This window comes from Ambystoma mexicanum, chromosome 8 (assembly GCF_040938575.1).
Source record: "Ambystoma mexicanum isolate Mex_15411 chromosome 8, UKY_AmexF1_1, whole genome shotgun sequence".
NCBI classification, from domain to species: Eukaryota; Metazoa; Chordata; class Amphibia; order Caudata; family Ambystomatidae; genus Ambystoma; species Ambystoma mexicanum.
Genome location: NC_090929.1, coordinates 156,354,710 through 156,381,469, shown reverse-complemented (window position 1 = coordinate 156,381,469; position 26,760 = coordinate 156,354,710). Strand labels below are relative to the sequence as shown.

General features: G+C 45.5%; 1 protein-coding gene across 1 annotated transcript in view; it reads right to left on the bottom strand.

Annotated features, from left to right (window-relative positions):
* PSMD5 (proteasome 26S subunit, non-ATPase 5) overlaps positions 1 to 26,760 on the bottom strand; it is a 257,327-nt gene that overhangs the window by 71,819 nt on the left and 158,748 nt on the right. Inside the window, exon 7 of the mRNA XM_069609535.1 lies at positions 22,588 to 22,779. Within this exon, the coding sequence (XP_069465636.1) occupies positions 22,588 to 22,779 (192 nt within the window). The remainder of the gene's footprint in view (positions 1 to 22,587; positions 22,780 to 26,760) is intronic.

Below are 26,760 nucleotides of genomic sequence, written 5' to 3'. Positions count from 1 at the left end.
AAAATATCAGGAGAAGTGGAGGAGTTGGGGAGTGTTTCAGAGGGCAGGGGTTTCAGGAGGAGATGGAGACTGCGGGGGGTTAACTGAGGTGCGGAAGGGTGTGTGGATCAAGCATTAAGTAGATGGGTGTCATTGTGGGAGCTGCCTAAAGGTTGAAAGTTCTATGCCGTTATGGAGGGGATAAGGGGCCAGTGAAGGGGCCAATTGACAGTGGGCATGTGGAATGTAAAGAGTCTGAACTCCCCCACTAAGCACGCTTTAGTTGCAAGTGCATTCCAGATGTTGGGCCTGGACATACTAATGTTACAGGAAATGAGACAACTGGCTGGGGAGGAGCGGCACATTCCAACTGTGCAGATTGGCCAGGCGTACTGGGCATCAGGCGAAGTTAAGAAGGGTAGAGAGGCGCACAACAAAATAGTCCACAAGAAGGGTAGAGTGGGCATCTGGTTTCATAAACCCCTACTGCTAGGGGAACCGTCGCTTAAGATGGGGGTGGACGGAAAGGGGTTGGCAGTAACAGTGTTATAGGGAAGGTAGAGCGGGCAGTGGCAACAGTATACTGTCCCAATCAAGGTCAGATGGATTTCCTTGACGGTGCATTTGAACTAATATTGGACGGTGGGAGGGGATATTGATTCTGGGTGGAGATTTCAATCTATGAGCTTACCCGCAAAGGATTAGGTTGGTGCTACAAGAAAGGGTGGGGGGTGCAGTCAAAGGGGTGACCATATCTTAAAGAGAGGTTAGTCTCACAACGGTTGATTGACCTATGGAGGTGCTGCAGCCAAATGGACCAGGGCTTTATGCTCTTTTCTCTGCATCATAGTACCTACACCAGAATGGATCTAGGTTTACCTAGGGGGGGCCGATAGGGAGCGTTGACTCCTTTAAGGTGCCCAGATTAGCTGGTCAGATCATGATCTAGTGGTTATGAGTTTGATAATGGATGTGCTAAAAACGCCCAACTCTATCAGGAGGTACTATGACTCAATCTGGAAAGATGCAATATGCGACAGATAAACGATACAGGGTAGGTGGACTTTTGTACGGTGTGAGAAGCGACAAAGGCAACCTGGAGGGGGGCTTCTAATTCTGGAAGGGGCAGCCAAGGAGAAAGGACACTCAAGGGGGGGGGGGGGGGAATTGCATTTGGAAATTGGCATACAGGGGTGGGGGGGTGCAGGGAAGGGGCGAGGATGACTCAAACCTCCTGTTAGAACTCAAGGAGATAAGACATGGGGAATGTCACCAGGAAACTGCAGTTCTTAAATCAAATGTTCTATGAGAAGGGGAAAAAGGTGGAGTCCATGCTGGCGACTAGGGTACGGGCACAGAGGGCAGCAGGATCGGTGGAAAGGATACAGGACCCATCAATAGATGGACTACTCATATCCCCGGGGGACATATCCTCATGTTTTGCTGTTATAGAGAGTGTGACAGATCCCAAGAGTTTGCAGCAGTGCTTAAGAGATCAGACTCCAGGAATTAAGTAGGGAGGACGAGTCAGAGGTGGATGCACCCTTTACTAAAGAGGAAGTACTGAAGGCCATTGGGAGAATGCAGACTGGGAAGGCTCCAGGGGATGATGGACTTAATTTGATTTTACAAACCGTTAGGGCACTAAAAGATTCCAATCGGGTGAAACTGTAACTTTATAGTCCCTGAGGGGAAAGCTCCTCTAAAATTTTGCCAGGAATTGATAACCGATTCCAAAAGAGGGGAGAGATCGATCCACAGACGTGTACGTCTTATACACCAATCTCGCTCCACAATGTTGTTGAAGAGTTTCACGAAAGTGATCTACTCCTGGCTAGAACGAATTGTAAGGGGTAACCATCTACACAGGCTGCGCTTGTTACCTATTGTATGCTCACTGGGTGTGATAAGTTTGAACAGAGTGGATGAGGAGTGTTCACAAAAAGACACCTGATTTATGTTGTAATTGATTAGTAAATCAAAGAGCCCAGCTTTAATTCCTCAAGTCAATACTTGGGACATTTTAATTTAAAGTGCCCCAAAAACAAATGATACATTCTTGGTACACATGGGTACACATTTCATGTAAGAAGCTTAATACTATAAACAGATAAGTGCCAGGCAGTGTCCTGCCGGTTAGTGTCCAAAACAAAGTACATTCATATAATGCCAGAAGTACAAAAAATGCCAAACAAATGCCAAAAAAAAAAATTATGCCAAAAACTCCTGGCTAGAATGGGTTATGTCTTGACTAGTTCAGGTGGGGGTTATTCCGGGTAGATGGGAGGGCAGACATGCTGGGGAAACCCTGAACCCAATGGATTGGGCCAGAGGGATGAAGGGAACCCCATACTTCTCGCATTAGACGTGACAGGGTCGAGTGGGACTTTATAATATGAAGTCTTGAACAAACTTGAGTTTGGCAAGGGAATCCTAAATGGGATTAGGGCGATTTATGTAGACCCATGGGCACGGGGGGACAGTCAACGGGAACACTTCTAAGTAATTTGTGCTGCAAAGAGGGACAAGACAGGGGTGCCCACTGTCCCTGCTGCTGTTTGCATCTACATTAGATCAAGTGGTGATTAAGATTTGAAACACCCCACAGAATCGTAAGGTAATTGTAAGAGAAAGGGAATTTAAATTGGGTATGTATGCAGACGATTTATCCCTCCATTTAAGGAACCCCCCCCCCACACCTCGATCCCCAAAGTGTTCATGGTAATCAAACAATATGGGGCATTAGCTGTGTTTAAAGTTAATCAGAAGAAATCAATTTGGTTTCCATTCAATGTGGATGTCAAGAGGGTCCTTGAGGTTTTACAGACGTTGGCTAAGGATATTCAATTGGAAAGCATTAGCTATTTGGCGCTGGTAGTGTCAAGGTCTTTGTGTGGGGGTGAACTTCCCTCTGCTGTTGTCTAAACTTTACGCGGAAATGAATAGTTGGGGAAGACTCACCATCTCGTGGGGGATTCGCCTTAATGCATTGAAAATCAGTTTCTTGCAGAGGGTTATTTCAGATGCTTCCAATTAAGGTGCCGGACGTATTTTTGAAAGAGGCGAAGGATCACATTATCACTTCCTATGGCAAGGAAAGAAACCGAAAATTGCTTATAAAACGTTGGTGCTTACCAAGGAATTGGACTCGACTTATTACAAGTCCACCAAACAAGACACCAAAGTCCCAATGGAGGGTTTTGGTGTCGCACCTTCGGTTAGATGGTGATAAACAATGGGTATACCTCGAGAATTGTCACTTGCAACCAGTGACAGTTGAGGAATGGTTGTGGGTCTCCATGGCAAAGGGAACTGAGAGGGTTAGAGCCCATGGTATTTTGGGAGTGATATGGGGGATCTGGAGTAAGCAATCAGCCATGAAGGGAGTCACTACATGGCCCTCACCACCGTCAAATGTATGCTCCCCTGATTCAGGATGATTTCCTAGAACCAGACAGATTTTAGGAGTAGTTTGAAGTCGGATTGGAACGAGTGAGCCAACTATGGGTTATGGGCAAATACCTCACCAGACAGGATCTCGAAGCATCCCTGAATATTGGAGCCTTGTCGGTCTTCTCCCATTTGGTTTAAGGGGTGGGGGGTCGTTACTGCATTTTCTATTTTAATTTTATTGCTTCTAGCGTGAATGCAGAGCACTTTAAAGTGTTCGGCAGAAGCCAGAGGCGAGCATCGAACTAGCGTTTTTAACAGTAACGCAGTACTGTGGGAAATTCTCAGGGTTTGAGTCCTGGTGGAGGCAGCGATGAAAGAGCCATGTCTTCACAATTTTGCAGAACTGCATGATGGAAGGGGCAGTACAAGCCCCCATGGGGAGAGAGTTCGAGGGATGGGGCATAGCAGGACAAGGACTTTCTGGTCCTTTCCTTAGAGGTAAGCGTGGACTATCTTTTGATGGTTGAGCTACGGGAGGTTCGGGAACCTCCCGAGATACGAAGTTTGGCTGCCAGGTAAGATGGGTTTCCGTTGGAGACTATTTTGTATGTGATGCACGCGGTTTTAACGAGAATCCTTGCGGGGAGGGGGAGGCAGTGGCGCACATAGGCTTAGGGGTAATGTGGCCGAATCTATGGGCATCCACAATAAGACGGGCTGCGCTGTGGTGGGCAGCTCTAAGGAGGGGAGCAAGGTATGTGGTTTTGAGCACGGAGAAGAGGGCGTTATCCCAGTCAATGTGTGAGAGGACCAGTGCCTGGACTAATGTACGAAGTTAGCAGGGGGTTTGGGAGGAGAAGGTGAAGGGTTTCATTTTCCCCAAGTGTGGAGTTGGGCTTTCTTGGCCACATGTTTTTGGAGGGAGAGAACGCCATCGACAATGAAGCCTAGGGATTTGGCAGAGTCGGTCAGCCTTGGGGGTGAATCAGTCATGCCGTCGAGCCAGTGTTGGATGATCTGTTTTGAGGGGGGGGATAAAGACCAACTCGGTTTTAGCGGGGTTGGGTTTTTAGGTAGGCAAATGACATCCAGGTCTGGATGGTGTCCAAGCAGCAGCAGAGACTAGAGATCTCTTGAGGGCCTGTAACTTTAAGGTACAGCTGCACGTCATCAGCGTACTGGTGGATGAGACGCTGGGGTCATTTAAAAGGTTTCCCAGGGTCTCCATATAACGGTTGAAGATTAGCATTTGGACCTGAAATGCCCCATTTGAAGGCTTAGAATCTGTTGGCGAGGTATGAGGAGACCCAGTCAAGGACTTTTCCCATGAGGCCCATTCTGGTGGAGAGGATCGAGATAAGCGCGGGGTGGTCGACTATGTCGAACGCTGCTGGAAGGTCGAGGAGGCAGGAGTCATCTCTGTCCTTAAGATGTAGTGTGTAGTCCATCACCAGGATTGTGGCAGTTTGTGCTACCTTTGGGGCGGAACCGTGATTGGTAGTCGCGGAGAAGGCAGAGTTGGTTGATTTTGGCAAGCAACTGACTGGCTACGGCCTTTGATGAGTTACCCTATGAAGGGGAGGCTTGTGATGGGTCTGTCGTTTGCTGGGTCGTCAGGATTGAGTGAGGGTTTTTTCAAGAGGGGGCAAAACAGCCATGTTTTTAGAGAGTCCGGTACGGAGCATTCAGCGACAGAGGCATTGACAATATTAAATGAGTGTTGAGGGTGCAGCCTTGGAGCCGTTTGATGATGGAGGCGGGGAGGAGAACATCCGAGTAGCTGTGGGTTTGGGGGCGAGGGAGTCTGAGAAGCTCTTAATGGTGAGAGTGTTAAAGTCTGATCAAGGGGGGAAGTTACAGGGTGCACGCTAGCTCCTTGGAGTCCTTTGTGGAGTCGATAAAGTGCCAGATTTTAGCAATTTTATGAAGACAAGGTCTAGCATATGCCCTCCTCTGTGGGTTCGGGATGCTGCAACCATTCTTGGATCATTGCTTGGAGTTAAGACCCCAAAGAAGAGTCTCAGCCAGCTGAAGACACATGGATGACCGTTGAAGACATCCAGCAATGCCTTCACCCAAGTTCCGGCAAAGCCCTTCCAATCTGGATCTATCTCCTGAAGACCCTAGTCAGTGTTTTGACCATTAGGCTGGTGGTACCAACCTCCCTGGATCCCTGTAAGAGGATCATGCCCCTTGGATCCTTCAGAAGTGTTCCAGAACAAACCTTTGGAATGACCTGCCCCATCACATTCTGGGGAACTCAAACTATGGGCCTGTGGTTGTCTGCATCTTGGGCACCAGTCATCCAGCTGCAAAGCATCAGGAACCATCTCAACGGAACCATCACACTGGACTGAACTTGGAACGGCCGGCCAGACGGACCAAACCCATCGCGAAAGTAAAAAGTTAATCATCTCTAGGGAGATAAACTATGAACCTGTATTGGTTTACAGTATTTTTAGTACTACCATTATTTTCATTGCTTAGGCAGTGTATTGTTATACTTACTAAAATTGATTGGAGTGCTCTGTGCGCATCATTTTACCATTACACCACCCCCATATCTCCTGTAGTCTAAGACATACTGCTCTCCCGAAATCTTGATTTGAGTTGGTCTAGCCCAAGATGTATTTTCCCTGTTCACTAAAATAGGGCGGCCTCTCAGAAACCTCCCTCATAACTGGTCCTAAAAATACATCTTCAAATTGCTCCCACTCTCAAAAGGGTCAAAAATCCCTAATATGGACCATACAAGACTACCCCCTCTACCACCTTTTCCATAGACACTTTAACATTTCTAGGGCTAAAGGATAGCCCTCAAATGGCCCCTCCTCCGAATGGTCTTTAACAGACGATTCCTAGTATTTCCAACCTCACTAACAAAGCTACTCCTTAATTACATCTATTGCATTTATAAACCTACTCTACAACCTTACACAGGTCCTCCATCCCTGCAAACCTATACTGCAGCCTTAGCTACAACTAAGTACAAGAATATACAACAAACGTACATGTGTGGCAACATGTCCACATGGTTGCTGAAGCTAGCCAGGTCCATTTTGCTCAGGGGCCCACAAGCACAGTACACCTTCAGCTCCTTTGCAGTCCTCTGCAGCCAAAATCGATCACTGCCGTCGGCTTGTTACAATCCTGCAGCACCCAGTGACCCTAGGGGCACCACACAAGTCGCTGTCCAGGATGGTCCTTTAACCAGAGGCACCCTGTGCCCATATCGTGCCGCCATCAACACCACCCTGGGCGACACTTCGTAGTTGAGTGCCCCATTGGCAGGGGGCATGGTGCACAGTCACTGTTGTGAACCTAGACTACTCATAGCTGCTCCTTCAGGGAGCAGACGTGCAGCACACATGCTCCTCTCACTGTGCCTGTGCCCACACCATTCTATGCTCGCACTTCAGCAAGGAGTCGTCATTTGCTGTGCTGCTGGCTTGAACACTAGCCTCTTCCCCTCCCACACAATGCACAAGGCTCTTCTGTGGGTCCATCCTTGACTAAATTGCAGTGGCCACTGTTGCTTTTCATCAATTAGGCGAAAGGGACATGTTGCACTGCCCATGGCCTTTGGCCACATTGTAAAAATTAGTGTTACAGACTGGGGCTCACCGTCCAGAGTTTTAGTTTCCCCCTTTTTCATAGCCATGAGAATGTCCTTTAGCCATGAGCATGTCTTAAAGGAATTTTCAGCAAGAACCATTACTCAGAAATCTATTCCCACAAGAACAATTACAAACCCATGGGTCTCAAGAGTGCTGAAATAACAGATGACATTATCCCACAGAGTGGTACTCAATTTATCAACCTCAGAAGGACAAAAGGCTGAGTGGACCATGCCGGGAACCTGCACACAGCAGGCTGCGCACAGATAACGGCAACTAGCATTCAACTCGCTGTGCTATCTGACCGTAGAATGCTTCTCATGGGAATTCAACATCTTGATTCCTGCAGAAAGACGAAAATGTGATAAAAATGTAAATCTCTTCCCAACCTGCCTTGCAACTCTACATGTTGACAGCTCCCACAGATTCCAAATAATTAAATACAGAACATAAAACGTGCTGAAGCTACAGCTCCCTGAACATCTTCACTCATTGATCAACAGGTTTGGAAACAAGCCCTCACTTGCTCCCTCTTCTTCATCCAGTGACTTTCACAAAAGAGTCGCTGACAATTGCCATTCCATTTTCATCTCCCACATCATTACTCTGGCTACATCTGTTTTTTGTTTTCCCAGTTGTGGTTGCTACTCATTTTGATCATCTTTCTTGCACTGTCTTATGTTATTGGCCTGCCCTTCTCTAGTCTTGCTTTTCTATTTTGATCTCTTCCCACCTGCTGTTGATCTGTGTTTCATTTTACTGTTTCCAAAGGTCTCGTTTGCTCCGCTTCTAGCCCTCACTCCTATTGTGCGTTTGTCCTATTGACTCAGTTTCCCCTTCTCCCTTTCTTTGTTGCCCCATTATGTAGCTCATTTCTCTTTTCCTGTTGCTCGGATTCCTGCTTCCGAATTCTCTACTATGTTCTCTGTCCCTTCTAAGCTTTCTTCTTCTGTATTGCTTCGGTTCAGAGTTGCTCTTCCTCTCCTGTTCTTCCGTTTGTGTTAACATAGCACTAGTAAATATCCAAAAAGCTGAAAATGCCTTTTCTATTTAAAGAGCTAGTGCTGCTTTACCATTGGGTGCTCCTTATTAGATGTGGGCAAACCTTTTGGCCATTAGGATGGGAATGATAAAGTTAGAGGTTTGTCTGACCAGATGCAGCACTTGCTTCAACGCAGATGCTTTACCAACACTGTATGCCATTACAAGTACAAGAGCCCATATGAGGAGTGTTTGGAGCCATTACAGGTGTAGCAGCCTCGACGTGTGTATTCTGAGCCACAGATATAGCAGCCCTGATGAGGTGTGTGTTCTGAGCCATTACACATACAGCAGTCCTCATGGGATGTGCTTCTTCTGAGCCATTACAAGTATAGAAGCTCAAATGAGATGAGTCTGTTCCGAGCCATCACAGGTATAGCAGCGCCAATGAGGTGTGTGTTCTGAGCCATTACAAGCACAGTGGCCCTGAAGACCTGTGTGTTCTGAGCCATCACAGGTATAGCAGCCTTGATGAGGTGTGTTCTGAGCCAATGCAAATCGAGCATCCTGGATGAAATGTGTGTTCTGAATCACTGAACATTTATAAGTCGAAAGTAAGTCTTCTGTGTTACAATTGAATGTAACCTGCATCTTAAATGCATATCTGATGCAGACTCATTAACCCACCCATTAACAGGATTTGAACTAATAGGTTACACCCTCTCTGCAGCAGGGTTATGGACCCACTGATCTGCCTTTCCCAACAGGCTGTTGAGACTAAAAGGCACATGGGGCTAGGGAATTGGTAGGTCGGGTGAGGATTACTACACAAACGGCTTGTCAAATGCTCGAAGCCCATTTCAACTATCCTACATTAGTCAGGAGATTCGTAATGAGGCTTTGAAATATGCTAGATTGTTGGCAGTGGACTCAGTAATCGGACATGGGAGAATCAGAAGTTTTGAAAAGCGCAATACTGAGTAGAAGAGATTGAAGTATATGACAGCAATGCCATCTTCTCACACTGTCGGAGGTTGGTGGGAACAGCCCAGACAAGGTTCTTGCTCTGTACTTTAGCTCACTGCAGAAAATGGCAACACATGTTCATGCTTTCTTAGCAGCAGCTCTTAAGAATTTCAGGTACTGTCCCAAAACGTAGCAGTCCTGCTAAGAAATGTAGGCATGATGCAATCAGCCCTGCTGTGGAATATTTGGCACTGTGCCATGATATGCGTACGGTATAGCAGCTCTTGATAAATGTGGCTACTTTGCCTGAATATATAGCAGTCCTGAGGTACAGGGACAATCTGTGCCACTGAAAATATATACAGCACTGCTTCCGCCTGTATCCATTATATCTGCTTGCGATGGGTGGTCAGAAAGGGAGTTAAGATTCAGACCACATCCTAGATAGGCAATTGGTGTGCTGCTGTGATAAAAAGAAAACAAAGTAAGAAACACCCAGTCTGCTGCAACTGTGCTGCCTCTATTAAAGCCAAGAAGAAATGCAGCCCTTGTTTATGACAATTTTAATTTGACACAATACTACCCGTGTCCTAGAAAAAATTGAAAAGCATGTTCATGATTCAAGATGCTTTAATAGCACTGTAACCTACAAAATGCAGGCAGTTTAACAAAGTGAACAAAACATAAATTCCCCTTTACATAGAGTATTATCTTGATAGAATCATTAACAGAGGATTGTTAAAAAATTAACCAGACCAGGACTCATCCCATTTGCTTCTGTCAAGGAGCTGTGTTGATTACTAAAGTAAAGAGTGAATGTGCAAGCTGCTGCTAGCCAGGCTGTCACCAGTGAGCTCCATAATTTATGGGGGTGCTGCCATAAATAACCTGTGTAAGTGCTACGCAAGGAAGAATTAAAATGGCTGCATTGACAATATTTCTGTGCATAAAAATGCCAGATGCACCTTGTCTGGAGGGCTGGGCCCAGCAAAAGGAACACAAACGCTCCGCCATGATCCAAAATCAAGGAGAGATCATCGGCGGGAAATCCCGATTAAAATGGGTCAAGAATAGAGTGAGATTAAAGAAAAATTAAGTTGAGGGGTAACTATGGCTTCCAGGGTTTTCATCAAAAAACAGAAATGGGACGAACATTTGCTGGAATAGCATAATCGAGAGATACCTTTTTCAACAAAGGGGAAACCACAGCATGTTTTAAAGGTGCAGCAAGAGTAGTTAACTGCTTTAGTGAGAAATGGTGCCAATAGTTTTGAGCACCCGAAGAGGAATGGGATCAAATGGAGAAGCGGATCCAAGTGCGTTATTAATCTGAAGAACTTCATCTTCCATTGCTGAAAAGTCAAAAGAATTAAGGATTGGATATAGGAAGAACAAAAAAATAAATAAGAGCAGGCTGAGATATTAGAGTGCAAAATATTGTCGTCTTCCGAGTTAAAAATCCGCAAGAGTCGCAGAGCACCTGGGAAGCTGCCACCTTAGAAGCAAAGGCGGGTTGAGACAGCTCCCGAACAACTGCAAAATGTTTTAGGCTGACTTTGTAGCGAGAATGCGACAAGACAAATGGGACACTTGCTTCGCTAATAGCTTGATAAATGAGCCGCTGTTTTCTCAATAATTGTCAGAATGTAAATATGCAGAGCGCCATTGGCACTCAGCACGCTTGTATAGATGTTTAAGAGAGCACAAATGCTCAGTGAACCAAGGGGCAGATAGCCTTTGTGGTTTCTGATGCTGTTTCACCGGGGCAAATTCATCAGCAGCTAAGCGCAGAACACAATGCTGAAAGTGGATCAGATTATAAAAGTTTGTAATAACAATGTCATAATAACCAATAACAGGCGGATAAAATGGCTGGGTCAACTTGCCCCCAGTACCGAAAGGGGAGTGCAGAATCCTAGCGGTAGTGCCAAGCTGCAAGGAAATAAAAGTCAAATTAAAAGGAATAATATGGTGATCAGACCAAATGACCGGATATGCTGGATGGATAACCACACTGTTGGCGTCAGTAAAAATGAGATCTAAAAAAGTGTGGCCATGTAAATGGATAGGGCCCGACACCAACAGTGAAAATTGAAAAGTCAGAAATGCAGGCAAGCAAATCAGTAGGTTCATCAGGACAAAAATTAAATCCTGCAGAATAGTCAGCCGAGGGTACATCAATTCTATGCACTTACTCTATCAGAATTGTCCCTGGACCTAGTATGATAGCAACCTCGTCTGTCTCCTCCTCCTCCTCCCTCCGCTTACTGTATTTTTTCCTCCCCAACCCCCTTCCAGCACTATCTGAAATGTCGTCAGGCCTAATACGATTTTTCCACCCCTACCTTTCTGCACCCCTCTCCCTCACCTCTTGTTTTTTTTTCCGGCTCTACCAGAAATGTCATCAGGCCTAGTACGGTAGTCGCCTGTGTTTCCATTTCCTGCCCACTCTCCCCCTCCCTTCCTTATCTATGTTTTAGCTCTTGCACCATCTGAAATGTCATCAGGCCGAGTACGATAGTTAATTTCACATCCTTACTGTTCATGGCCTGCAAGAATGTCATTGTTTTTTCCCTTGTTCCCTCCCTTGCCTTGAAGCGCTTTGAAACACATTGTGTATAGGCGCTATATAAATAAACTATCAGTTTAGACAAAACCAGCAGAAAAGAAGGATCATAGGCCGGGGGGGAGAGATGGTGGGGGATAAATGATGCAAAAATAAGCAGAAGTGGGTGAAAAGGACAAACTAAAATATGCTAAATTTTCAGTTCATATGGGACAGTAACATTTCAACTGTTTAAATAGGATTGGCAACCCACCTGCAGGGTGAGCCGACTGGCGGTCACCATGCAAGATGGTATAAGAATCGGGAATGGCATGATTTAAATCCGGTGCTGAAGCATCCGACAACCAAGTCTCAGTAACTCATAACAAATCGAGATCAGGCATCTTAAGCAGTTGACAAATATCAAATATGTCGGACCAGTGATCATGCATTACACAGAAACCCATACACAGCAGTGCGATCAGGCACCAAAGGCAGCGAAATGGGTTTGACAGTGTGACTCCAATGAACAGGCAAGCAAGTCATAGGGGGCACGTGACTGCAGGGCATCTCTAGAGTATGCTAAAGTGCCTGGGGGACTGGATAGAGCAAAGGGAGCCCAAAGGGCAGCCGGGACCCGGACGGGCACAGACAGGCTTGACTTGAGCACGCCTTTTGCTCCCCGCAAGCATGCCCGCTCTGTGTTTTTCACCCAAGTACAAGTGCAAACGGTCAAGTGGGGTAGTGACACAGTGGAGAGAAAAGGGAGAAATACTTCCAAAAATAATAAAATCCTCCAAGCACGCAAGTAAGAGACAATGCAAAAAAAATAAAGTTCAAATAAAATGCCCAAGTACTTCCTAAACAGTTCCTAAAGAGCTTTCTAGGATCACAATTTTTATAAAAGCAGCCTATCAAAGAAACAGTGAACGTCACACGCAGAGCAGCCTCACCGGTAGCCCATTACTAGTACATCTCTCCGCAAACACACTGCAGATGGAACAAGTTACTTACCTGTAACTTTTCACCAGCATGGGCATCTGATGGATTCACATGCTCATGAATATTCCCAGTCGTTCGGTTGGGAATCCCCAGTAATATTAAAGCAGTTTAGCCTTGAAACTTAAAAAAACGTGTTACTTGTATTGCGTAATGCTGTCACTTTGGGTCATACTGCCCCAGCCAATTACATTAGTCCTCCTTAGCTTCACCCCCTAGTGGCCATCTTTAGATTTGGAAGCTCATGTAATGTGTCTGTAGGAACCAAGAAGATCCATAGAGGGGGTAGGAGGGAGGATTACATGTGAATCCATGGAAGATAGCCATGCTGGAGAGCAGGAGTTACAGGTAAGTAATTTGCTCCTTCTCCAGCTTGGGAATATATATCTCCACCACACTCTTCCTGATGCAGTACACTAGCCTGCTTATAGCGGGTGCTCTAGCTTGGCCACAAGAAAGGCCAGTATTACTAATCACACAAATGCTCAACCAAAAAGTACTGTTTGTTGTTGTTAGACATTAAACTCCCGGGTGAACATAATGCTAGAGCACTCGATCTTGTAAGGTGCAAAACAGCTTTAATTTTATTTTCTCATACAATCAGTATGTTAACCATGTATTCAAAACCAACATGGTCTTACTGAACAGTTGACGCAGTTCGGCCGTGTCAAATTATGCCACGCGTTCCATCCCTACCTCAGGAACTTATTCAGATGAAATTACCAATTTGTTATTGTAGGCTGTTTTTTATTTCTACATTCCGAGTCAGCTGGTATACTTAGTCATCATGTGTCTCTTAGATCTGGCACTAATAATGTAAAAACTGGGGGCCTTTTTATAGTATATAGTAATTGGTGAATACTAGCTAAATATTAAGTTTGTGACAATGTTGTGTTTCACTTCTAAATAGGTGCGACTATTGTGCGTTTAATTTATATTATCTTAGCCTTTTAGCCTAATGGCCAGTTGTAATCCATAGATTGACCACTACAGTCAGAGGAAGGAGAGTAGGTAGGTTGAGGAAGAGGCTGTTGCAATAGTCCAGCCTAGAGATAACCAGGGCTCTCGAGGTGGTGAGCCTCAGGGGGGAAAGTGTGAAAAGGTAGAATACGTCTGAGGTGCAGTTGATAGTGGGACTTTAGGAGATATGTGAAGAGAAGGAGAGAGTGGAGTCAAAGACGCAACGATTTTTCCATCTCATTGGTAGATGAGGGCGCAATGGAGGCCGGCCAGTGTGAAAGTGGGAAAGCAGGCACAGGGGTCCCAATGAGGACCATCTGTCTTACTGGCGTTCAGGTAGAGATTGTTAGCAGCACACCAGGACTGAATTGCAGCAGACAGTCAGGGATGAGCGAGGAGGCGGAGGGTAGCCTGAAAGAACTGCGTGTCATCCGCATAACACAGAAAGTTAAGAGGTAAAGGTAGAGGTCCTGTGGGCCTCCTGTGTAACAAGCAGTTTAAGCTTTAAAGCTAAACTGCTTTAATATTAGCAACGATTCCAAGCCGGACAACTGGAAATATTCATGAGCAAGTGAATCCATGAAAGATCACATGCTGGATAAATGTTAGCACTACATATCCAGTAATTACTTTAAAAAGGGTCAATGTATGTATTGCATTCATTTAATGCCTATCAATGTAAAATGCAATGTACATCAACCCTCAAAACTATTGGGTTCTGCCTTCCTTCTGCAAAACAAGCATTTACTGAGGTCAATACTCTCCCTCGAGCAAGTTCGACCAGAATTGTAGTCCATGTATGGTGGTTACTTGTGCAGTACTACACAATAAGGTTATGTTGAGTAAAATATTAGGGAGGAATAACTTTTGAGAAATATAGTTGTAGCACAAATACAATTCAAAATATTCAGCAGAAGGTACCTAGCAGATGAAATTGGTTGCATTGTTTATAATCAATTGACTTTGGCACAGCACCTTCCATTTATTTCTACCTAGAACCTCCAGCCAAACTAAACTCTGGCCCCATTCTCACATTTTCAGGGTTCCGGTTCTTTAAACTGCTCCCTCCCCATTTAATATCCGTTTCATCAGTTCCAGAACTTAAGGGCATGCCAGTTGTCCACCAGCATTTGTTTCAAAGTAAAAGAAAAAAAAATCTGTATGGGTGTTTTCATGCAAGGTTTTTCTGGCCTCTGCTCTCAGCATCTTTTCTAGCCAGGCTCACCCTCAGTATGCATCTGTTCAAATTGCACGGAAGGTGCACATAATTGAGAATTAGCTCATTATTAAAATGTCTGTTATCCCTTTTATTGTATCCCTTATCTACCAATACTGCCATTTTATAACATGGCTTCCACACAGCCCAAGAAAAACAACAACCTTCACAGGCAGCTCTCCTCCGCAACCCTGTTGAGATTTTAAATAGTATTATTTTTCTGGGTGTGTGTAGGAGGGGCTTGAAAGGAAAATACTGGCTACTCCCATTACCATCTTAGCAGGATATGGCAAATCCAAGGCTGGGAGGCATCAGCTGGTGAAACTCAGCAAATCCCCCAAATAATCTTGTAAGGAAACAAGCAGGAAAGACCAGGACAAGGTGTATTTCTGTGCAGCTGTATCGGTCCAGCACATACCCACGCAGGTGTAATTCATAACACAGAAACTGTACACTTACAAGACCCACTGAGACAGTTACCAGAAGTGTGCGAATAGAACATGGTAGCCTGGTAATGGTACATGACCAAGGGACACAGTGATTTCAGGAATTTGTGTAAAGAATGTCCAAATGTTAGTGAAGACAATTGAGGAATTGTGTACCGATACAATGTTAGAATTATTCATGGGCCAATAGGAGTGAGCTCATGAGTAATTAAGACAGCTGCAGCATTTGACAAAGGAGTGGCTGGTCCATGGAGGATTTGGTGCAGAGTTGGTTCAGATTAGAGATGCTTTGATACAAAAGATTGCTGCGACATGCCAGCTTAAGAATGATGGGCGAAAGATCTCCAAGTGTAAACGAAGAATGAATAATCTCCAGCAGATCATCTAGATTTGAAGGTTGTTTTTACATTCATGAATAAAGAAGCTGGCAAAGACGGAACAGGAGGCAATAGTTGGTGCATTTGTTAAAATGGTTGATCCACAAAGTACAGCAACAGTTAAATATGGTGTGCACTGGAGAGCCAACAAAGCCCCTGTCAGAGTTCATTCAGAAGTGAATCATTGTGTTTCTTGTCCAGAGCAAAGAAATTAAGCAAGTGAAAGTAAATTAATGGCTTTGCAGGTGCAATGTTCGCAGCAAAAATAGATCATGCGGTGTGGCGGGCAGCAGCTGCGAATGCTGGATATGGAAGCCTGCACTAGGTAGAGGCCCCAGCATTCCTGCAGAAGGGGTAGAGGTCGGGGAGGTGAAACTCTGGGCCAACAAGAAAATCCAAGTGCCTTTATGATTAGTAATATGGCTTTCCACTGTTGTAAACAGGAGGGGCATTGAAAGTACAAGTGCCCAAATCAGCCTTCGATCCAAGTCATGGGGAAGATTAGTACTTCCTTCTTAGCCACCTTTTCCAAACATGACGACCAAACGGATTCAGAACACACATCATTCTCATGTTTAGTAAACACAAGTGGAACTTTTTCTGCCATAAAGGTCAAGTATTTTAAAGTCGTCCCAATTGTCCTCTGAAACGGTAACCAATCAATTTACTGAAGCAAATTTCAGAAGGGTACATTTCACTGCAACCATAATACCGAAAATATTAAATGTATAAAGGGAGTGGAGTAAGGGGTTATAAAGATTTAAAAAAAACAGGGTGCTTGGGGTGAGGACCCCCAAATTTAAATACAAGAACATTGTGTTTTTTTGGTATTTTGATTGCACCACAGATATGTACTCTCATATTTGCTTCGGTAAGATCACATAACCCTCAGAAACAGGCAAAATTGGCATTTCCATGAAGTAAATCATCCTGTCACTGAACACCCAACTGTATCCATAGGCCCAATTTCTGAAAAAGTCACCTTTTGTTAAATTCCTATATCCCCAGTTCAACTTACAAAAGCAAAATTATACAAAATTACAGTGCACTCTTTTGTACCCCGGATATGGTGTGTTTGGCTATTCCTGGTGGCCATCAATATGTAATTCTTATGTTAAATGATAAAAAGGAAAAAGAGCAGTCCTAATAAAGACCGAAAATAAAGGGTTTTAGACAAGCAAAGAGCTATGGTCTAAACATGTGAATGATGGGTTTAATGAATCATATTTAACCACTACAAATCCAAGCAGACCAAACAAGCACTCAACAAGAATACCTATTAAAGCAGAAAAGCTGAGGCAGGAATGTATTGCTGTAGTGATACATTTGTTAGAACAGAGAATATTGGTACCTATAATTCGCCTATGGAACACCCAAACCTTGCCCATAAAGAAACCTTGCCGGGGAAATGTAAAGATTTGTTCAGGGTTTATGAGATGTAAATACAGTGGTGCTGCCATCATTTAAAGGTGTTCCAAAACAAGCAAATACATTAGGTATACCACTCCCTGATGCTATGGACTCATCCCTACTCGTGGTCCTTCCACATCTTCACTCATGAATGGTGGCACTAGATGGTAAGTACTCTTGGCATGCTCATCATCCAGGTGTATCATTAATGTCTATCGCAATGGCACAATCATGGCTTGGGGTCCTCAACCAAACACCTTTGACCGGTGCTGGTCATCCCTCCAACTTTCCTCCCACATCTGCTACTACTCCTGCCTCTCTGTCCAATCTCCTCAGACTGGTGTACCACAGCCCTGTACTCTTCCTCTGAAAACCTTTACAGGCAGTGACCTCTTGCATCTAGCCGCACTTAATGCTTGTTCTGCCATCAAACACTCTTGTCAACATCCGCCTCCTCCTTGAAGAGCTTGACCTCAACATTCTTGCCCTTACCCAGGTGTGAATCACTGCTTTTGACTGCCCACCTGAACCCACCTCCCCTCTCCCCCCGCCACCCCCGACAGCTATAAGATAATCTCCAAGCCTTGCCCTAACAGTTCTGGCGGTGGGGGTGCCCTGATCTTCCCCGAGTGGGTCCCTTCTTCCCTCATATCCAGCCAGCCTTACTCTTCCTTTGAGAGCCTGGTATGCAAGCTGGTCATCTCTCCAACTTCCTCTCTGACTATTGCCACTATCTCCATGCCACTTGGCTCTACCACCCTGTTCCTCTCTGAATGGGCCGATTTCTCCTATCCTCACAACCACCTCTAAGCTCCTTCGCCTGGGTAACTTCAACATCCACCTAAACTCCTCAATCACGGCATCCCCTCTTTCTGTGACCTCTGAACCTCACTCTCCAGTCTCCCCTCGGGTCCTACCCACTTGGCTGGATACTCTCAATGCAGTCATCTACAATGATATTTTGCTCTCCTCCCCACTCTCCTAGTCAGACCACGCTCTCCTCTCACCTGGGTCCCTCTCTGCCATCCGACCGCAACCTCCACCAGCCCTGCCAACCTTGTTCACGAAGACCCGTCCGATGAAATGAGTGTCAGCTGCTGCCTTTGCATCTACCTTCAAACCCTCACCACATCCAACTGCAGATGCTACCTCTGACCCTGCTCTCAGCCTCCGAACTTGCAGCCCTGAAACGCCAGTGCAGAGCTGCGAAACAGAAGTGGTAGAACTCAGACCAAACTGGCCTGTTGCCTGCTCCAAAGGCAATACCAACTCTCCATTCACTCCAAGAAAGGAGTGCACATCCAGGCTTGCGTCTCTGGTGTGACTGAACGCTTAAAATGTGCATGGAACTAGCCAACCATTCCACGTCTCCACCACACCTCTTCCCTCCCATGCTGATTGCAAGGCACTGGCCTCACTTCACTGCACACAGGACATCCTGAGCACCCTTGTTTGCCTTTCCCACTCTCCTTCCCCAGCCCCCTGCCTCCTATAGCCTCCTATCCCCCCTCTGCCTTGCTCTCCTCCTCCTCCATCTCACCTGATGAGGTCACCAGAGTTGTCTGCTCCATGAAGGTCTCCTCCAAATAAATTTCCCCCTGTGCCTCCAGAATCATGAAGGACAATATTGGCTCCTGCACTTGTCGATTTCTGCAACAATTCATTTTCTACTGGTCTTTCGCCACTACACTCAAGCACTCCCTTGTGCACCCCCTCCTACAGACAGTCTTGTCCAGCTAACTACCGCCCCATCTCCATCACCCCCTTCCTCGGGAAACTCTTGGAGAAACTGATCTTCCCTCAACTGACCCAACACACTGAACTAGTCAGTTGCCTACAGGACCATCAATCTGTATTTTGAGCATCCAGAGGCACGGAAACTGATATTCTGAACACCTGTGAAGAACTGCTTGCATCTCTTGATTCTAACTCTCCTACTGTTCTCATTCTACTTGAGCTCTCCTCTGCTTTTGACATGGCCACTCCACCCTCAAAACGGCTCCATAATACCCTAGATATCTGGAGCGGGCACTGGACTGGCTGACCTTCCTCAATAACTGCCCTTCCAAGGTTATTCTGGGCTCCTTCGCCTCCCCACCACTATCTCCACCTGTGGCGTCCTCCAGGGATCCAACATTTACCCCTTGCTCTTTAACATCTATCTTGCCTGCTTGCACACCTAATTTCCACCTTCTCCCCCAACTTCAATTGTTATGCAATGGCACACAACTCTTCTTTAAACTTCCCTCTGATTTCTTACATCATCCATCATTCCTGAATGCCTATGTGCCATAGAGTCCTGAGTGCCTCCAATGATCTCTGCCTCAATGCCAGCAAGACTGGAGATCCTTCCCATTGGGACTCCTGCTCCCTCTTCCCCTCACTCTAGCCACCCTCCATGGGCTCTCCCCTTCTCCATCTGAAGCCAGAAACCTTGGAGTCATCTTCGACTCCCTTTCCTTCCTCCCTCACATTCAGGACCTTGCCCAGGAGGCCCAATTTCACCACCTACTCAAAGGAATCCTTCCTTTCCTCATTTTCCCCCAGAAGCTCAATGTCTCTAGAGCGCTGGTTGTCGCCAGGCTAGACTATTAAATCTACCCTCTTCTCGAAGGCCCCTCCAGCTAATCCAGAACCGGGCTGCAAGACTCATCATTGGCCTCAAGCCCAGGGATCACATCTATCCAGCTCTAAAATCTCTCCACTGGCTCGAGGTTGCTGCAAGGGTAAAATTCAAATCCCTCTGTATCGTCCACAAGGCTGTCTGGGGAAGGGTTCCACACTATCTATAACTGGCTCTCACTAAATACTCCCCATCCAAATCTTTATGCTCCTCCGGCACCTACTCTAGGTGTGAAGTGCTTTGCTAAACCGTGAGCTGGTGGCCGATCCCTCGACTGGCTCCCTACTATGGAACAGCCTCCCCCTCTTTGTCTTGTGCCAGAACTCCTCAAAATCCGGAAGCTCCTCAAGACCTTCCTGTTCCTCCTCCTTCCCTCCCTCCCTCCCTCCCCTGCTAAATCCTACAGTTGCAGAGATTGGTGGTTAGGGCCCTGACCTCCAACACCCAATCTCCCCAGTCTCCACCTTGTCCCAGCACTACCTCGGCACCCACGTGCCTATGCCATCATTGCACATTGGCACTTGCCCACTCCCACCAAGTCACTTAACAGCTGCTTACTCCCCAGCACTTCCCTCCATGGATATGGATAGAATAATATATATATATATATATATATATATATATATATATATATATATATATATATATATATATATATATATATATATCTATCTCGCACTTGCACTGAAGGCTCACAAGGCCTAGTAGGACCGGCACTCCAATTGTTTCTTTGCATTTCACTCCCATGCTCCCTCCCCGTTGCACTATGCCCACTTTGAAACTATGTAATTGATGTATAAGCGTCTTACAAATGTACAATAGTCAATCAGTGCGCTGCTTACTTCTCAGACCAAATACACTCGAACTGAATATTCTTTAGCATTTTTCACCCTTAGGTTACCAAATAACATGGTAAAATTGACTTGTACCAAAGTTACACGGTGAGCCCCCACTTAATCTTCTCCGAAGAAAGATTTAGATCCAAGAAGGCACTAGACTAGTGCACTCAATCTACTAGTGAATTCTACCACGTATGAAGCATGTAAACAAGACATACTGGTATTAAGAGTCTTGGCAAAAAAGGGACACAGTAGCAAAGAACAAATTATAGCTCTGCAAAGGAAAGGTGCATTACCTAGGTCACGAAATAGCAGCAGGAAGCTGAAGCAGAAAAAAAAAAAAAAACATACAATTATTCAAATGAGGTCATCTCTGGCCACTGGCTAGTATCACAAGCGAATAGTGGGTTATGCGGTTATAGCAAAACCCCCTCCAGTATGTGACAAATATGCCCGAGCCCTTAATCTTCTCAGAAGCAAGAAAAAGTGTTTGCAAGATGAAACAAGATTTCCTGCAATCTGGCTCTCCGATTAAAAAGCCGTTTATCCCATTATTGTCAAGAGAAAGGGGGTTATGCACAAGCGGCGCCAACACAAAAATACAGCGAGATACCCTGCCCAGTTGCACACATTAGTACAGCACTAGATCCGGCAGTAGCAGGAATACCACTTTGCCTCTGGTCAGAATCAGCAGCTGCGCTGACCATTCAGATTTCGGAAAACAATGCTGGCTTCGCTCTTTGTAGTGGCAGTGCCACATGCAGTGACTTCCCTACTGCTTAAAACAAAAATGAAACATCACACCTGATAAAACAATATTGTTGAGTTCGACAAAGATTACAACTTGTTCCGTATGAAACCCTGCATCTTGGAAACCCTGCTGTAAGGCAGAAACACCATCAAATCCTAACCAGGAGTGTCCTCAGTAAACCGCAAACAGATTATCAGCAAGCTCCGTTACAACATCTTTAAGAACTATATCGTACGTAGATGGAAATTGCTTGAGAAATGAAAGGGCAAGAACCTGCAAATGCACCTCCTTTGAAGGAATAGAAAGGAAAACGAGCGAGAGTGAATCAGCTCAGATTACAGAATAAATCGCAATAAATAAACGTGCACCACATCGTCGGGCAAGCAACTTAGTATTAACACAGGCTCCAGCAGGACTTCAGGATAGTGCAGGACTAGGACAGCGTGTGGGACAGCCTGTGGAGGGACAGCCTGTGGAAGGAAAGAAGTTACCTGCAGCAGAGAACCCATTAAAAATACAGAATATGTAAATGCGCTTCTTGAACCATTAAGACTCCCTTTTCCTTGAGACCTTGGCAAAGAATAAAATGCCTCAACAGCAAGCGGTCAGAAAAACTGCCATATAAAACTCTTGGCCAATTGTCAGAGTTGCAACAGGCATCAGATAGAGCATCATGCATTCGGAGAGCAGAAGGTTTCCTTCACAGTGATAGCGATCTTCCGAAAGATATTTCGTACCCCAAAAACCATTACAAACCTATTACGTACAAATGCTGCAGCAGATTGCACCCCACCTTGCACCTCCCCCCCCCACATCTCTCCCTCTATTAAAAGTGTTGCCCAGTCATTCCAAGGGAGGAAAATACAAGCGAGCTACAGACCAACGTCTGAATGGCAGGGTCACAAGCTTGACTGAGAAAGCAAAACATTCCAACTCCCGATTAGCAGACATTTACCAAAACAATATATTATTGGTTTGGTTAATCACAATCTGTAAAAACAAAATTGTACTTCAACCAATGAATGCCTAAGTGTTCACAATTGCCATGCAAACCAGATAGTCTGCTTCCAAAACCCATTTTCTCTCTTCTAAAGGGGTGCAAATGGGCCACCATATGGACAAAAATAAAAATGGTTCCAGTTTAACAGAAAAGGTGTATACATATTCTGATGGAGGTTCTCTTGATTGAGAATTCACATTTGGTAACCTAACCAGAACACTATTTCAGTAATGATCCCGCACGTGGCAATGATATAGATCCACCATTTCCATGCTCACAAATTATTTTCAAAAACAAGTAGGGGAAAAGAGAAACGAAGGAAATTGGGTAGGATGAGTAAAGAGAAGGAGACAAACAATGGGGTAGAGACAAGGGAGCATTTCCCTTAGACTTGAACAATGTCTGTTCATAGGAGTGATTCAAATGTGAGATATGAAATGATCAAGTGCATCAATGTACACAACAAACATGCCTGCAGTACCAACCTATTTTCTGGAGGACCTGCTTTCCTTCAACGTTTGAACCCAGAATCCCAAGTGTATCCACAGCCACACCAATCATGGTTACATCATGACCTTCTGCCATTTCAAGGACTTTTTCAACAAAGGCAGGATATCGCTCACAAATCTGTTGAGGACTGTCGACGATAGCCAGATTTCCAAAAAACTTGACTAAACCTGTTGGAAGGGGCAAGACCGTCAGAACTTTAAAAACAAAGACAACAAGAAGCAGCGTTTGATACAAGTATGAATACTTCAGGGGAATGCAACCAGTCTTAATTAAGCAATAAACTCTGAGCAGTGAGGGGGCATTAGTACTTCAGGTAATGCCCTGGGGCCCATAGTTACAGACCTGAGTGAAGCGAGTGTCTTAAAAGCCCCCGGGGCATTTCCTGAAGTGGTAATGTCCCACTGCGCTGTGCTTATTGCTATTAGTACCCGAGCCCATAAAACCAGGGTACTAAAGCATTTTTTTCTGTTACGAAATGCTCCGGAACAGGAAACAAGTCAAATAAAAGTCACAAAAATTGCCGCCAGGGAAGGGACAACAAAGTTAAATTTTCCCTTTCCATGGTGGCCATTGAAAATTTTTTTTTTTTTTAAAGTGACCACCATGGAAATGGGAGCAGGGACCATTTCTGAAATGGACTGAAAAGAAGGTATGTAAGGGGAGGCCGGGGGCGGGGGTGAACTGGCATGGAGGGAATTCTGTGGATGGGGAGGAGAGAGGGGGAAGACCACACTTAGTTCCCCGGTGGAGGTTTGGGGGGGGGAGATGGCGGCCAACAGCTGTGAGGCAGCTTGGAGAATTAGCCGAGAGGCTGCCACAACCCCTCCGCCAGGTACTATAGAAGATGGGAAGGTTCCTAGGATGCAGAAACAACTCTGATAACAGATGCCATGTAACAAACGCTATGACGACTGACAGCACACAGGGACCATTTTTAAGTTATATAGTTTTGATGTGTGTGGAAGGTTGTCCAAGATCACTTGGACGCCATGAGGCAAGTACAAATGCTGGCCAATGAATCTGAGAGGTATTTTTGCATAGGGTAGTTTATTAGAAGATTGTAAGCACCAACAAAACCAGGTGTGTTAACTTGATAAATATTTGAAGGACTCCAAAGCTAGGATGGTATTTATTTACAGAATACTATTGCTAACAGGGAAAATTACAAAACAAAATGCCATGTCGTGATCTTGACTAATGGGAGTAGCAAAATAAAAGATGCTAGAGCGCACAGTTATTTCAGAAGCAAGTAATTTTCCCAAAACATCTGAAACTGATACAACGAAGTATTCATAACTAAAACAGCGAGTGTGCTACCTGGGTCAGTCAGATGGCACATCCATAAAAAAAAAAGGATTCTACCTTGGTTGATGAGATGTGGAAATAAAAATATATAAGTCCGACGAGATTGAAATGGCAAAATACTACACCACACGGATGACGCCCCATAAGGCCAAAACAGGTCTAGGATTGCTTGCTGCGGCCTAACCGTTTGGGATGCACTGTTTTGATAATCTGCTTTGCTCAGAAGGACAAGTGTAACATTGGAATCTATTGTCGGGTGACAAATTGGGCATCAGTACACATGTAGCAATGCTAGGTGCATGCTGTGGTGGATCAGAATTGCGAGACAAAGAGGCACTGTTGCGAGGAATCAAGGGAATTTGTCCCTTCTCCCCAAAGGGGAGCCCCTTCCTGTGAATTTAGGGAGGAGATCCCGCGCTGCAATAGCCTCCCTAGGCGTATAGACAAGTGGCACCTCCCCAGAGAGACTTAACCCCTTTGGGACAAGGACTCCCTTTCCCATAAGAAACTCCCTCAGGCTGGACTTCTCGAAGGCCACATGGGATGCTCAAAAGAACCAGAAGTTATAAAGTATACAAACTGGTATGAAGAGGCAACTAACAGATTTATGGGAGACTGGCATACCCCTTTAGATAAAAGTGACCTATCTACCGAGACAAGGTGGTTGATTAAGGCGTCCTCTGTGAGAAGCCAACGAGAAGCAGAGAGAGACGGGCATGTATGTAAGATTGGGGAACTCCAGTGCTGTGTCATTTATTTTAGAATTTGTAGAGCGTGCCAAAGGCATAAGGGCGCAAAGTTAGTGAAAGGTGGTCAGGGGGAGGGGAGGTTACAAGTACAAAGAGGTACAAAGTTGTCAAGGTATGGTGCATTTACAATAGTCAAGATACAGCAATAAGTCAGTTGAATAGGGCAGTTTTGAGATTTTTTTTCTGAATCGCCAATATTAGGTTTCGGAGCATAGGTGCACAGGTCAGTTGCTCTATAGGCACACAGCGATGGATGGGAATCTAGAGCCGCCAGTTTTACTGCGCTTGACACGGGGGATGTTCTCTATGGCTGTAGAGGCATCTGGTTGAACTGTTCTTAGAAATCCTCTGCAATAGGCAGGGAGGTGCCATGTTGGAAAGGCAATAGTGGGTGATTTTGAGTATTTTAAAGTTGATCCTTTCCCTCAGCCGGAGCCAGTGGGATGCTCTTCTGTAGAGAGACATGGTTTTGTTTAGGAAGGTTCAGGGTTGCCCGAATGCCATTTTTCTGGATGGTCTTGAGTTTGGGCAAATTTCACTCAAAAGCGAGGAGGGAATTGCAATAGTCCAAGCGCAAACCTATTACTGCTCTGGCAATGTGTAGAGAGGAGAGGTTTAGTTGAATTCAAGAGTTTGGTCGTGTTAGCGGCTGAACAGGCAATGGAGCTCACGTGGCGAGTCATACAGAGGCTAGAGCCTGGGTAGACTCTTAGCATTTTAACAGCTGGGGAGACCGGTGGAATTGTACTTTTTGACCAACAATAAAGGTCTGCAAGGACCAAAAGTTATAAAAATGCTCCCACCAAAGGTTCGAACACCAAAAGTTTGAACCTTTGGTGGTAGCATTGCAGGCAAGTAAAGCATAGTGAGCGAGGGTTGCAGGGGAAACCCCTGCAGCCCCGTAGTATGTACGTGTTTTCGCATGAGAAAGGTGCAAACCTTTGCTAGTTCACACCTTTCTCATGCGAATGTTCCGACCACAGCAAAATCAGATGCGGTCGGATCACTTAGATCCAGACCGGTATGGTGCACGTATCAATTGTGAAGGCGCGTTAGGCTGGGTCGAGTTTGATCAGGCGGTATGGTGGGCCAATGATTAAGATCAGTCTTATCATCATTGAGTCCGAGTTGGTGCTTGGCCATCCATGTTTGGATGAGGTCATAAATGATGGCGATCTGGCAGGAGTCATGTACATGGTTGCCTGAGAGAGGAAGGAGGATCGGAGTATCATCAGCATAGTGTGTGAATGCAATACCCAGAAAGACAAGGTTATCAAAAAGAGGCTTTGCATAAATGTTACACAGGGCAGGAGGGACGCAAGTGAAACCACAAGGGACTTGCTTGGGGTGGGCAGTTGAGTTACCTGCATACACTCGGGCAGTTCTGTCGTCAAGGAAGGAGGCGATCCATTTGGAGGCAGTGGCAGAGAAGTTGGCAGCAGTGGTGAGGTGGTGGTAGAGAGTTGTGTGGTTGGCGAGGTCAAATGCTGCCAACAGATCGAGAAGTAGGAGGAGGGCAATGTTGTCCGTCACGAATGTCAAGCCGATTTTTCAGATCCAGGAAGGCAGATTCAGTGCCATGACCAAGATAGAAAACGGACTGGCGCGGGCTTAGTATAATGTGCTGTTCTAGGTATTCTTGTATTAGGATATACGCAGCCAGATCTAAGATTTTTAGCAAGAAGGGAACTGTTGTGATGGGCCTGTTATTTGTGGGAAAGCAGGGATAAAGAGATTTTCTTTAGGAGTGCTGATATCCAAGCTTCCTTCAAGTTGGGTGGGATGGAGCTGTTGGCGAACAAGGAATTGATAAAGGTAGTAATGATGGGGGCAAGGGCCGTGGCACAGTCCTTGATGAGGGGGGCAGGGCATGCGTCTCCATGGCAGCAGGAAGGTTTCAAAGTGGCTGAAAGGGCAGTAGTTTCTGCTTCAGTGACTGGCGAGAAGTTGGAGGAGACAACAGGAGGTGGAGTGGGAGGGCTCATCTCTGACAAGTGTCTTTGCAAGGATGGATGCTCTTTTGGCTTCAATTTTGAATTGGGGTGTGTCCTTTTGGTAAGGGCTTCTTGGATGCTTTGGCACCATGTGTTGCCT